The sequence below is a fragment of the Cygnus olor genome, chromosome 15, assembly GCF_009769625.2.
Source record: "Cygnus olor isolate bCygOlo1 chromosome 15, bCygOlo1.pri.v2, whole genome shotgun sequence".
NCBI lineage: Eukaryota > Metazoa > Chordata > Aves > Anseriformes > Anatidae > Cygnus > Cygnus olor.
In genome coordinates, this window is record NC_049183.1 from 13,235,176 (window position 1) to 13,250,046 (window position 14,871).

General features: G+C 40.0%; 1 protein-coding gene across 3 annotated transcripts in view; it reads right to left on the reverse strand.

Moving 5' to 3' along the window:
- Positions 1–1,008: 1,008 nt before the first annotated feature.
- CARD11 (caspase recruitment domain family member 11) overlaps positions 1,009–14,871 on the reverse strand; it is a 107,693-nt gene continuing 93,830 nt past the window's right edge. For all 3 annotated transcript variants that reach the window (XM_040574962.1, XM_040574960.1, XM_040574961.1), the window contains exons 11-24: positions 14,710–14,825; positions 13,416–13,519; positions 12,130–12,182; positions 11,328–11,460; positions 10,596–10,797; positions 9,604–9,730; positions 8,281–8,521; positions 7,771–7,867; positions 6,673–6,768; positions 6,036–6,168; positions 5,323–5,502; positions 4,054–4,178; positions 3,104–3,219; positions 1,009–2,546 (exon numbers count right to left, since the gene is read on the reverse strand). In XM_040574962.1, the coding sequence (XP_040430896.1) occupies positions 2,342–2,546; positions 3,104–3,219; positions 4,054–4,178; positions 5,323–5,502; positions 6,036–6,168; positions 6,673–6,768; positions 7,771–7,867; positions 8,281–8,521; positions 9,604–9,730; positions 10,596–10,797; positions 11,328–11,460; positions 12,130–12,182; positions 13,416–13,519; positions 14,710–14,825 (1,928 nt within the window). In that variant the 3' untranslated portion in view covers positions 1,009–2,341. The remainder of the gene's footprint in view (positions 2,547–3,103; positions 3,220–4,053; positions 4,179–5,322; positions 5,503–6,035; positions 6,169–6,672; positions 6,769–7,770; positions 7,868–8,280; positions 8,522–9,603; positions 9,731–10,595; positions 10,798–11,327; positions 11,461–12,129; positions 12,183–13,415; positions 13,520–14,709; positions 14,826–14,871) is intronic.

A 14,871-nucleotide genomic window follows, 5' to 3' on the forward strand; every position in this document is an offset into this window, starting at 1 on the left:
GACCACTGCAGGAGCAGCCATGAGAGACGGGGATCCTTCAACCCCTCCTTCCAGCTCCCCGTCTGTCCCAGCAGCCCTACCAGCTGTTCCTGATCCCTGCAACAGGGACACGGGGTGAGCTCTGTCCTGTAGGCAGGCAGCTGGCTGCTCCTGCAGGCTCTGAAGCTGACCTGGCTGAACTTTTTGCTGAAGCAGCCCAGGAATGTTCTTGCAGTCCCACCCCTTGCTCAGCTGCGGACTCAAAACTGTCACGGTAACAAAGCAGAGGCAGCTGTCGCACAAGGTTGCATGATCAGGACATTAGGAATGTCTGCAAAAATGCTCCTGGAAGGCTCAGCTTTCCCAGCCGACACTTTGTTTTCTTGTTGAGCTACAGAGGCTCTATGAAGAATCAACCAATTTGTTCTATATATACCCCAATCAGCTGTTATTCTTTGCCCTGGAGGGAGTTGCAAATTGTGGATGCAGCCTGTACTTTGTGAAGAGATTGCAAAATAGGAGTATCCCCCTGCTTGCGCAGTCCAAACAGATGGCATTGGGAAGGTAAAAAGCTATTATCTGAGAAACGCTAGCTATGAGCAGTCTTTCAAACATTAATAATGTGAAAAACACAGCAGCAGAAAGTTAGATGTAAGCTGACATAAATGACTTCTAGAAAACAGCATTAGTTAAAAAAAATGATATGCATAAAAGTAAGAAGAGAGCAGAAAAGCACAGTCATGTAAGCTAACATGAACTGACCCAGTCCACCTGGGAGACACCCCCAACATCAGAAGCTCATCACCAGGACAGTGCAGCAGTTAATGTAGCAGGGGCAACCAGGCCAGATGTTTTGCTTGGATTCTTTGTCTTTTTATTGCAAGCTGCTGCATGCTGGCCTGAGCTACCAAGACAGGGGACACAGGATGAACACAGAAGCAGAGATAAGTTTGTTATTAAATGCATCTTAAAAGGGAGGGATATGGCAGCAAATGAAAGATCTAAGGATAATGAGATGTACACCTCTTCATCTGTAGGTCAGATTTTATTGCATTTCAGATCAGCAACTGCGCAAGTCATAATTATCTGATCAGTTTTATTGAATCCATTTGGCAGTCTCAATGCAGTGTCTGATGTATAGAGGAAAAATTTTAAAAGCCCTAAGAGATTTAGGAGTCCTAGTCCCACTCATTTTTGGTGGAACTTAAAGTCTCTGAGGAGTCGAGTGCTTTTGAAAATGGGATGTGGTCTTCTAAGTCATGTACACACTTTTGAAAATGTTATGCTAGCTGGCCACAGCACAGTGTGACACTCACTGGTCTCCTTGCTGTCAGTCATGGCAGAGAGGTCAAGGACTGAGTGGCTTACAGCGATTACTGGCTTATGAAATTCTCCTTTTCCTCTTCTCAGAACAGTCCCTCCTGTTGAGAGCAGGCATGTTGGCAGGCAATGATGTTGTACAAAAATACAGATTTCAGTGGAGAAACAGAGAACCTTGCTGCCTAGAGAAGGCACAATAGAATTTTCCACAAGTAAAAAATGGTAAAAATTGAGAGACATACAAATTCATACAATACAGAGGCAGGGAAAAAATAAATGAAACATTGGCAGATCTGGAAAGATCTGATGTGCCACTGGGACTGTGGAGTCTTCTCATTTTTTTTTTTTTTTCTGTAACTGCCAAGACTAAAAGAAAACCCACAAAACTGTTAAACAGGACTGGGTTTAAAGAGGAAGTGAAAATTGTCCTTTTAATTAATGCCAGGAATTACAGCTATTCTCTTCCCTTCTGACTGAAATGGTCATGGAAAAACAGGGCTACAGAGCTGCCTCAGCCACCAGCGGTAGTGTTTCTGTTGCTACCAAACAGCTTCCTTATTGCAGTATTTTTGGAACCTCACCTCAGGATGGGTGCAGGACACGTCTCAATTCTATATCCTTTAGTCCAATCCTCACGCTTTATTTCTCTTCGATTTCACTTATCTGGTCTCATCAGAAGTGTTTGATTGGCCAACTGTGAACTGTATTTTTACGTAATAAATTACCCTAAGCTCCCTCGCAAGATCTTTGCCCTTCTGACTTGTTAAACAGCTGCTGTCCATTAAGAGATGCTGGCGGGTCAGAAGTGGTGGTGGTGGCTGTGGTCCGATCCACACCCCAGATCCCCAGCATCTGAGATGTTGGCTGTTCAGCAAAGCTCCAGTTCCATTCCATACATGCATTCTGCCAGTAGCAAGTCCCCAGCCAGCAAGGATGAAACAGAAGAGAGCACTGGGCACTGAATCAGAGAATTCTGCGAGCCCCCGCTCCACCTGAGTATGTCCTTTTGTCACCAAAGAGCTTCATTTTACATACTATTTTTTTATAGCTGATCTTCATCTACCCAGATGGTTTTACGCTGCTCTTCTCCGATCTTGTCTTTTATTACTCGGATAAGATCCTCAATACTGCTCCATGCATCTGCCTCTACAGAGGCATAAAGGCATGGCAGTGCCTCCAGTTCTTTCTCTTTCAGACGGCACATACGTAAAAACTCATCTTCGGTCTCCGGCTTTGGCAATAGTTTCCTGTACCAAATGAGCAGACCAAAAATAAATGTCTTGCACTGTAAGTGAATCCCGTAGTCCCAGCTGCCCTATTAAGAATTTATTTTCTACTGATTATATACAAGCAATAAAAGCAGTGGAGAATACAGCTACTCCAGGTCTATCCCCCCCCTACTTCCATCCTTCCCCCAAGGAAAAATACTTGCTATGGGGAAATAATTTAAGAGGGCTGAATGTAGGGAGAGTGCAAGTGTTTGTGAACTTTCCTCTTACAGCTATTATTACCTTAAGAAATGCTGTGGGAGTGCTAAGCATGGAGAAAAAGACATATTCTTCAGTCTTATCCTCCCACAATGATCATTGCTATCAGAGACAGTGAAAGAATGTAAAGTTTGGGGAATTCCTTCTTTTTCCTGGTCAATATTTCAGGAAGAAGACATGGTAGGAAACAATGCACACACAGACACCAGATGAAGAAAGAAGAGGACCTGCATTTCTCTCAGTGATAACATTATTGGACTCGAGAATTACTCACTGAATAAGAGAATATCAAATATGCAAAAGGTTTGATATTTTACCTGAACCTCTTGATGTTTTTCTCCGAGACTCTGATAAAGAGAACAATAGGATATATCTTGGCTTTGATTAAATCCTTTGTGCAGCTTATTCCAGCTTCCAGTAGACAATGCTTATTCTAAAAACAAAGTCATAACAGCGTTACAAAGGAACATTCACTGCTGTAGAACCTTGAGATAAAGGTATCCATACCTTATGGGGTCAGCTGAAAAGCTCTCCATTTACCATTGTACTGATTTAAAACCTTTTAATCAAATATACATTTAAAGTCCCAACTCCTCCTACTGGTTTACAACTAGCCAGTCAAATAAAAGTGAAGCTTAATAGCTCTCTGAAAAGGCTTAAAATAGAAATTGATTGATCTAAAATTGAAGAGTGTGATAAAAGTTTTACATATATACACAAACACACACACGGTCTTTGTTCAGAGAGAACATCTACTGCAACTACTTGTATGAGAAAAAACATCACTTTAATTCTCCTTTTTTCCATGCTGTGCATCAAATCTACTCTACTTGATATGACATCTCTGTCTTTGACATCGTTATCTTTGTACTGTACACCCCTGTGTCTGTGTTTCAGGCTATCCTTTCTTTTGTCTCGGTCCTTGTATCTCTTACTCTCTCACGCATTCATATATACTTACAATACAAAAAGGAACTGAATAAGGGATGAAGCACAGAAAATGAAAGGATATTTTGCTGCATCAATGTGGGTCATCACAGGGAATGAGTGAGAATATAAAAGGATATAGCTGAGGATGAAAAGGAAAAGGAAAAGCAAGAGCACAAATAAAAGCCATGTGAGAGAATAAATACAAATCTAAGATTTAAGGTGGGCAAGAAAAAGAACATGGAACTATAAATTGGTCAATCTCTCATTCAAGAAGAAACACACACTGCAGACAGATTCACAGACAGCCTATGCAATGGATACAGAGTACTCTCAGCACCTTTGCAGTGACAGCCTCAATATTGGCAGGTACAATGCATTCGTATGTGTTCAGATTTTTTTCTCTGCTGAAGATGATAGTCTCCATCTTTTGCTTCCTTAAGAACTCTTCCTTTGTTACAATATCTGGTAGAAGAAGTGGATGAGGACAAAAATCATGATTACAACAGCAGTACACCTAACAACTGTCCAATAGCACTTCACCCAAGATGTCAGGATGGTTCAGGGAAAGAAGATGAACAATGAATTGTCTTCTTAACAGCTGCCTCATTTCTTCCATTAAATTCAATTAAAGCTTAATCTGATCACAGCTGAGCACCTCAGCTATATCCTGCGCCAATGAGTCCTTGGGCAATTACCACAACACTGTGAAGGCATTAAATTAAAACAGTAAATACAATTCCAGCACCTCATGTTATAGAGTAACATTACAGGGCTGAAGGATGCTGAGAAATGCTAAAAAAAAGAAGGTCGCTTCAGTACAGGATCCTAAAACATGGATTTAGTGTTCCAACATTTGTGTTTAAAGTTTCAAAAATTTTTGGCTTAGGTTGCAATGTGTGATACTGGTCCCCTTGTGAATTGCGGCTCTGCATCAAAGCTTTTGTTTTATATTGCAAGATGGGATATTTATTATGATACTTAACTTTTCAGTTTCTCTGTCTGGATAACTATAAGACTGTACTATGCAGTGGGTATTCAATATAAGTGTAAAAATGAAACGTCAGCTGTGTTTAATGCTGTGTTGTATACAATCCTGCCCTACAGCAATCACAGTACTGCATATTGCTTTAATAGTAAATACTTAGAATGGAAGAAAATCAGTCTTTCAAGCAGATCAAATGCACAATCTTCACAGCCTTGGACGAGATAGAAACATAAAATCGCTCTAGGGAAGATATTCCTCATAATAGCAAATACTAGAAACAAATTAATCAAAATTTCACATTGCCTAGATATGCAGTATGCAAACAGTATGCAAACAGAAAGAGCACTCACAGCATTTCAGTCTCTGAGGGGCATCCTAGCAACCACACAGCATACACATGGATAATATTCACAGACACAGAATCTCATAACTATGTACATTGGCTGTCTCAAAAACATTCAAATATCTCAGTCTCAAAAAAACAAGACTTGTAGTTATACACCACTCTGATGTGACTTAAAAACCTCAAGCAACTTTCAATAGTGCACGCCCTTGTGTATGTGCACATATGTGTATGCTCTTATTTCCAACGCTGAGGGTTGGCAGTCTTTATCCCATTACCTGGCTTGCATATGTTGAATTCCAGGGCACCTCCAGAGTTCAGAAGCTTCTGTACCAAGGTCTTGGCAAGCATGGTGGGGGTGAAAAGAACGGGGCGCCTGCGCTCACAGTGGATGGGTCTCACCAAGCTATAAGGGATCAGGCTGAGCCTCTTATTGATTTCACTTTCAGAATCCAAATCTGAGTAGAAAACAAGACATTTATACTGGTGTTTCCTCTCCATCAGTATTTGGAGAAAAAAAAAGGAGAAACTTGTGAACCAGAAATGACATGGTTATTCATACTGGTTCTCCTTTCTCTTATGCCAGGGTTATCCTTACTATATATCCAGTAGTAAAATGTCCAATCTAACACTAAATAATTCAAGTGCCTTTTGCTTTCACGAGCTTATTTAATGGTTTAACAGGAGACTTGCTAGGAGAATCTTTCTGCTAATAAGTTAATTGCTTTAGACAAAGAGCAAGAGAGAACCTGGGAAGAACTGCCAACAAAACAGGAAGTTTCAGTGTTGTAAGCTTGCTCGTGAAGGCTTGGTTCCCCAAACACTTTTAGTAAAATCAGTCTTTTGGTAACAAACACTGCCTAATTTTTGCACAGAGTAGAACAGAGAAGCTAGTAATAGGGAAGTCCTATAACATTTTTAACAACCATGCAGTTACGCAGTATGCCTTCATATCATCACCACGTGTGCTATCATTATTTTATATCCATACCTTCCAGTTTATCAGGTGAGGGTTTCTTTGCTTCAGATGAGGTCCGTGCCAGACCAGAGGGCCAGCCAGTGACGATACGGACTCGCTCATTGCTATTCATGCGCTTATATTTGTTTTCAGACCTGCTGACAAACTGAAAAGGTGAACAGAGATTTGACCCTAATTTCTTACGTTCTTCATTCTCCTATGCATTCATCAGTCCACACTTGTTATCTATGAGATCTGAATTACCTATGTCTATCAAAGACAAAACTCCATGGATCTGCAGACTAAATTCTAAATCTCTTTAAATATCATAGATCTGATTCACAGCCTTTGTTAATGCCCTTTGGGATTTCTTATTTTCTCCTCTGCTCTTAAGTGGCATGCTTTTCTTTTCCTTGGCAGAGCTCGCTGCTATCATGAGTCAAAGCACTGATGTGTCCACAGCAGATTAACATGCATGCACTGAGTATCTGCACAACAGCATTGCAGATCATACCCACAGCTTTGCCCCTTCTTTGTCATCCCACAGAGAAGTCATTATGCAACCTCTATACCTGAGGTAGAGTTTCTGGGGAGATTAGGATAGCCTGAGAATATCTGTTATTCAGATCTACTATTTCAGACATGCCACTGAGAGTTTAAACTTTATTACCTGTAATATTTGGCCCAAAAGAAAGCTTGCTCTGGACAGGCGAGGGCTGGCTTTTGGGTCATTTGGTGGTGCAGGCTCCTCTGGCTGCAATGTATTCTAGTGAAAAAAAAAAAATATTTTTTAATCATAGCATCAGAGAAACAAGCAGAAGCAGATATTTTGTATTTCCAGTAAAAGGGACAGTGACTGATTTATATCTACCACAAATACAATGTTCTAAGCAAGCTATAGCACTTCGGTTACTGCTCTTCCACATTCCTTTCTTCACAGGAGATTGCACTCCACAGTTTATGATGGAGGTAATTTCTGTATCAAGAAATAGCATGCAAAGCTTTTACTCTCACTGGCATCACTGCTGGTGCTCTCCATCCCTTTGATGAGTGAGGACTGGAGTACAGGATGAATGCATAGCACAACCTTGACTGAAATCAAATAACGTGGCTCCGGTGTTTCTGCAAATGTTAGAAGTGTGTATGTCTCCTAAGCTCTATTAAAAGTTCTAGAAAAAAACTCTGGTAAGTAATACATTGGGAAGTTAGTTTTTAATCGTGTAAAGATGGAATTCTTGGGGCTAAAGAAAGAAAAATAAAAGTTCTTTCACTGACAGAAAAGAAGAAATTGGCAGGGCTGTTGTGTGTGAAGACCTGACAATCCCACTTCTCTCCACGGCATGTAGGTTGGGAGACAAATGTTTTTCTAATGTGGGACAATGACAGCTCTTTGGATTAGACAATTGTTCACACTAGGAAAGAAATAATTCCGATTATTAACTCCAAGGACACAGCTTCTTCCTCATGTGGATGTGATGTTGTGTTAGAGGCTTATGGGAAGAGAAGAATGAAAGGGATTAACTATGACACAGAACAGATATTATACATTTAAAGTGTACTACCTCATAGCAGGAAGGGTTAACAGTACCCTGGAGCTAGGTACATTGCCAGAGACAATATTATTTCAAACAAACATAGGTCACCTATTACCTGGGACAATCAAAACCTACACAGAGTGTAAATAGGAATTCCCATAAAATTAACATGATGAACAACAACTAGCAGTGGAGTAATGGATTTTAAAACGACCCTGTTTGTAGGTCCTTACCCGGAGTGCCCGAAGGGTATTATATGAGCTTTCTGTCTCATCTCTGCTTCCTCTGTGCATCAACCGCTGCAGCTTCACCAGAAGAAGTTGCTGGGCTCTGAAAGAAAGGATGAAATCTCATAGATCAAGAAACCTTTGAAACCCCTCAGAAAAAAGGCTGAACTGCAATGGGTCTGTGCTGACAGAAAAGATTAAATAGAAATAGCAGTGAGGACTGAATAAATGACATAGTAAATACAGGAATAAAATAATGAGCAGGACTGCAGTGCAGTTAAGGATTAAAGAATCTCCATGATATATTTTCTTATGCTTCTTTTTGAGAAATCCACATTATTCTTTTGGGTGAGATGTGCAGCCTCCTTTCTAAAGTCTTACAGCTCATATTACAGTTTAACACCACCAGGTCTTTTCCCAAAAATGAAGACATACACATCTTTCCTACAGCAGCTATTAATTTTCCTATTTATGGAACCACTGCTCTCAGTCATGGTCACTCTGCATTACACTCACCTGCTGTAGCTGGGGATGGTCCCTGTTTCCAGATCCCTGTCTGTGAAAGGATCAACTCTGGCGCACAGCCACTCATACTTTCCTTGGTACATGGTGTCAAGAATATGAACAATCTCGTCACATTTCACTGACAGGGAACAGCAGTCCAGCTGGCTGGAGATGTTCAGATTCAAGCGGATATGAAACGAGTCCCCGGATGTGATAAGCCCTTCTTCCAGTTCTGACAGCAGCTTTCGGTAACCTGCAGCAATGAGGAAAGGGGCAAAGCACGATCAGCCACTGGTCAAAACCTCAGCACTGCTGCATTCCGGGGCATCCTCTGAGAGAAGCACACAGCACAAACTTCGGAGGCTCCTCTGAGAGAGGGTTTGTACTTCTAGAGTGCTAGTTGCACCAGTTACAGCAAGGTTACGGGTCTGCACCTTAAAGACACCAAGAGGGCATTGGTTCAGAAACAGGTCGTGCTGCTGGTACCAGAATCTGTGAGAATGTTCCCATTGTCATGATACCTATAATACATAACCCTATTTTCAGTGCTCCAAACATGACCTGTAAAACAGAACTTCTCAGCAGAGATGCAGACATAACTGTAACTCTATCCTGTAAGTACAGCTTGAGTTCTGCCACCAATTTTAATGACAAGCTATTCCCTTTATTATTAGCTGTAATTGGCACTCCCACAAACTATAACATGCTTTATCTACCATTAAGCGGTGTTCAAAAATTTGCAATATTCTTTCCTACCTTTGAAAACATCAAAGAAAAGCAAAGACATCACTTCCTGTGTGATTTATTCAGCTGAAATTCTCTAACCAGAATAAATAAATAAAACCTGAAAATTCATATACACCGGTAAAAAATGGATTTCGGAATGTAATTTTTGATCCACAACCCCGAAGTATCATCACAAGCCTTGAACACTAAAATCAAATTCTATCCATCAAACACAAACTCCAGATGTTAAGGAAAAGATAAAGCCACAAAGGTAATAAACAGGGCAACTCCATCAGGTAAAATGCTAAATGGACTTCGGCTGGATAAAAGATGATTCAGGTCACCACACTGTATTACAGAAAACAGTACATAAAAATAAGTTTCCGTTTTGTGAGTCATGTAGTTATTGGCCCACCATGTAAATTCTTCAGAGTCCTGTAGTGACAAGCATATGGGCTTTTTTTTTCTTTTCAGTTCATAGCTAACACTGGTGGACATGCTTCAGATTTATACCAATATAAAAGATATTCTGGTTCTGTTATTCTCATCTGCACTAGTTAGTACAATAGACCTGGAGCTACTAGAGATGAGAAATACTTTTGGTCTTACCTTCATGATTTGATTTATACTGGAGTGTTACTGGACCACTGCATCTCTGAATTGTCCAGTGAACTTCTTCCTTTGTGCAAGTATCCAAGGGAACACTCTGATTTTCCCCTTTGATGCAGCCTTCCAACTAGATATGAAAGAAATATTACTATCCAGTGCAGGTTCAATCTCTGAGTCCATTATACCAGTTTTTTAAGCAGCATAATCTTCTCATTAATCAATCCAGATACTTTGCTATCAAGATGCAGATTATGTTCCAATTACTTAGTTTCTTTTCTCTCAAATTAGGAATGTTAGCAGTCATGGACTCATGCTGCAGCTCTTTGATAAACCCAGTAGTAAGTAGTGCAAGAATATCATTTTTTTTGGTTTGTTTTGTTTGCTTGTTTGTTTGTTTGTTTCCATTGGAGGTATTTTAATGGGAAGAAAAGGTTTGGGATTATTGGCAACGGATGGAAAACTCTAAGCAATGAACAACTTAGCAGAAACATCACTGAAGTGCTTACATGATGCTGGGTACAGCTACACAGCTGTGCAGCCCTTCTTCCTGTTCATATTGCAGCTGTATACATTTCTGTCTCATTGCACGTCCAGTGCCAGGATAGACCACTCTAAATAATGGTTTAGGAGTCATCATGCTGAGCTAAGTAGCATGAACTTCCTTTCAGGCAACTACTGGGAAGCTGAGAGCAACTCCCACTCTACTCTTTTCAGAAGGGCAGAGCATTTAGGAAAGTGTCAGTTACTCTCATCTCTTCCATACAGAAGTAGTGCAAAGTGCAAAGGGGTATGTGTCTCTGTGTTGGATGACCATAAATACCATTCTCCCATAATTTCATAGTCAATATCAGATTATTTTTTTCTCCAAAAGAATTGTATGGTTTGCCATTAACACAAGGTGAAAGAAGACACGAAGGAAAGTATTGTGATGAGCATGAATGCATGCAGGTGCACAGACATTTAATGTGGTGTGTTGGTTATTTTATGCTTACCAGTAGGAGTTGGTGTCCCTCCCGAAGACCTGCTTTCTCTGCAAGTGATTCTGTCTTGACAGAGCTAATAAAGCTCCCTTTATCGTTACCTCCAACGAGAGTGATTTCTGAATTGAGACTGTCTCCATTCAGTGTTATGCGCTGGATGGTATGGCAGGAGTTTCTGATGCGACCAACAGAGGTGACAGAGGGACGAAAAGGTCTGTGTTTGTGAAAGGAAGCAGCAGTTACGCCATTATCTCATCTTTTAACTAACAATACAGAGTTAAATGCATGCACGATAAATGAGAGACATATAAATAAACTTTTAATGTTATCAAGTACTAGAATCTAAGGACTCTAAAACAAATTCTTCTGATTACTGCCTAAGTTCTAGAGAAGATCAACTGGATAGCTTCAAGTACTCAGATGTATAATGGCAACCTCACCTAGCAACCTGTGGCAGAAAGATAACAAGAACACAGGGGTAAATTTAAATCTCCAGAACATTTTCTCTGCCTTGAAGTTTTTGAAAATTTAAGATGACCTTCACTGGATTACAGGATATGAAAGTGGTTCAAAATAATGTTATACTGCTGTCAACATAAAGAAGTAAAGACTTAGCACAATGCCACGAGGTCTTTGTGTCAAGTGACAACTTGTGACATGATATTCCTGTCAATATATATCTTCAGTAACTAATAGATAAATGGGGGTCTCTGTCTATGATAGGTAAACTGGCATCTCAAATACCTTTCCAGAGAGAATTTTCTAAATATGGAGTTGACATGCTCAAGCTCATAGGCATCCAGGCCTTCTGACTGATGAGAAGAGGAGGAAGAGTGAACTGAAGGAGCTCCATGTGAGTGTCTGTCATGACTGTCATCTGAAAAGGGTAACAAAAATGAAAATGAGTCTGAGATAGAGTGACAAAGATGGAAAAGGTGAAAATGGAAGTTTGATCCTAGCCAAAACTGAATGAGGAAATTCCTGATAAGAGGCTTTATTAATTACAGACTGTGGCAAGGAATGCCAGTCTTTCTTACTAGACCTACCCGCTTGCTCTTACAGATCCGTTCAGATTGGAAGGGATCTCCGGAGACCACGTAATCAACCCCCCTGGTCAGAGCAGGGTTAACTAGAGGAGATTGCTCAGGACTCGGTCCAGCTGAGTTTTGCATATCTCCAGACATGGAGACTCCTCAGCCTCTCCAGACAACCACGTTCCAGTGCATGATTGCTCTTGAAGCAAAAAAGTGTTTTGTTTTGTTTTATTAAATATGTATTTATGCTCCAGTTTGTACCCATTGCTTCTTGTCCTCTCACTGGGTACAGTTATACTCTTCTCAGTGCTGTCTTCTTTATATTTTCCCCTCTCAATCTGATGCTTTCCTTATTTTAAGGTTTGCTTTCTTTTTATGATGATCTGACTTGTTTTTTTTTTTCTAAACTGTGTGTCCCTTCTAATCTAGTATGAGTTGATAATTTGACAGTACCTGTACCTGGTGAATTCATCACATCTCACAGTTAAACTATAAGATATCCTCTTTCTTACCATCTAGCTCCAAAGCATCAAATCCAAAGCTGTCATTGTCCTCTTCAACCAGGCTGGAATTAAAAACAAAGGTAAGATAACAGAAGAGAGAGAGAAAAAGATGTTCACTTTCTCACTTTCAGCAGATTTCATTAAGTTCTGAAGGAGGAACCTTTTCAGTGACAAAGAAAAATGTTGGAGGTGTTAGATAAGGCAACAGCACAGCTGAAAAAAAAAAAAGGAATAATGACATGTTTAGGAGCAATTTACCTGCTTGTTTTAAAGTACTTGAAGGATTTTATAACAGCTTAATGGTACCTCACATGGTTACTCAGATGCCTACAGTAACAGAATGGCAAGGGGTACCAAGCATTTGCACAGAAACTCATGCTACAGCTCTGGCCCCAGCCTAGCTCCCACTAACACTACTTAGATAAAACCTTTGCTTTTAAGGGTGACTGGAATGGTTAGCCTTATAACTAAGCAGGAAAAATGCACCAAAATTTTGCTTTTAAGGGGATATTGGTGATGTCCAGCCAAGTGATCTGTCTGCTTCACCAGAAGGACTTCATTAAAGTGTGTCCTTCGGTTGCAAAACTGTCTAAATAACAGCTTGTTTTTTTTTCCCATTCAGAATGATTTGTAAGTCTCCTGTGGAGCTGATATTCCTCATAGATGGCTTCAGGTAAAGGGTGAATTTCTTCAGTCAGTCTGGGGAGAATCAGCTATTTTTACACCATGCATAAGCAAGGAAATAAAATACCATTTCTTACATATTGAACTATGATCTCACCTTTTTCACACAAATCAAGATCAGATGAACTGTGAAACCCACAACCTGGCATGCGAATAGCAATTATTTTGGATTATGTTCACAAACAAATTAAAAAAAAAACCTTTGCAGGCTGATTATAAAGTTATAAACTACAGTGAAATTTTGGGCATACTCTCAAGATACTTGACTTTAGTGCTTACTAGCTCAACGAAATAATACCACACTCAGACCTTGCTAAGCCAGAGTACTGATATTTCTGATACAAACACCAATGCTGCTGACACCAACACCAAAACACTATTTCTAAGTACCACTTTGCTATAAAGCTTTCAGAGAAGAGGTCAGTGCCATTCAGATGTCTGTGAGACAGACAAGATTAGGGATGAATGGCTGCCCCCCAAAGACATTTAGGAAGTTACCCCAACTTCCTAACAGAAGCTCTCTAGCTAGAGACACACAATAGGACATTTAAGGCCCTTTTTACTTCCTTCTTGTGCCACCAGGTTTTGGACATACTTTATCAACTACCTACCTGCAATGAGGGGCATCTTCTTTGCAGCGTCGGACGATCGAGTCATTTCCTGGAGGTTCCGGAGTGGTAGACATGATGCTGTCATTGCGATTTCTCAGGGTTTGCTTTTAAAAAACATCAGCAAAAGAAAGGATGTCTGTATTAAACATGGTATCATTTTTAATTTACAAAAGCATTAGCCTGTTAGTTTGCCAGTAGTATTCTGCACTGAGAAACATATCCAACAGTAAGAAAAAATGATTATAGACTCACATTCATATGTTCCAGCATTATACCTATATGTTCAGATTGTCTGATGGCAAAATACCTTTTTCTGTGAGTGGATTTACTGAAGAATTTTAACTTTATCCTTGATATGTAGAATAAATGTTGCACAGCTGACATACAGGATGAAGAGGATGAGAAGTAGAATGTAGATACATATATACATATATTTCTAGACATACACATAGTAGGAATGAGGAAGAAAAATACAGATCTTTATAGATTCAATTATTAATCTAGTACACTGGTTTGGAGTCTAAACTTTAAATTGTACTGCAGGGATGACAGTGTAAGTCATCGAAGTATCCAACAGATATTCCAAAGAATATTCCTAAAACAGCTAAGCTTATTACGAGTGGCAGGGAGTTCTTTCCTGGCTATTCTTGGGTATAATTTTAATTTCCTGGGGGCAGCATTTTTCACGGTGTTCTAGAAAGATGTTTTGTTCTTTGTTATTAACACTCTGCAAGAGCACTCTCTCTGTCTGCTTGTCCTGCTGTGTCAGTGCTCACATATGTATAATGGAATATCTACCTTGAGAGATTATGGGGATACAGCAAGCAGGGAAGAAATGGTTTGGCTATGGCACGCAGAAACTTCCAGCTGTGATCTGCACCCCTTTTCTCACTCACTGTTACTTACAGACAGAAGAAGCATTAGAGAAATTAAAAAAAAAAAAAAAAAAAGGAAAAGTATAACCTGAAAATTTTCTTACATTACAAAGCAGCTTTCAAAGAGAATCTCATTTTTCTAACAGCAAATGTGAAATGGTATAAGGAGATAGTGAGATGTCATAAATACCTCTAAAATAATTGTCAATAAACATAGAGCAGCTCTGTAATTTTGGAAAAGGCTAATAACATGGTTCTAACAAAATGCTGGTAAAAGGATTAAGAGAGCTTCTGACAAAGGTCTTGAATTTGATCACAGCTGGGATGCTAGCGAAGTGATAACACTGCGTTGCAGAAGCTCTCAGCCACGTTAGGAGAGAAGGTTGCAGACAGGCAAGGGGCATCTGAAGGCTCCTTACAATTTTGCTGACTTCACAGCTGCTGATGGAGTTACTGATGGAAACAGAATTAGAGGAACTAGTGTCTGTGCGGCCATTGCTGGCATCAGCCCCATCTTCATCCTGTGCTCTGACTGCTGCGCTTACAGATGACAGAGAAAAATACAGACGGCAAAGAAAATG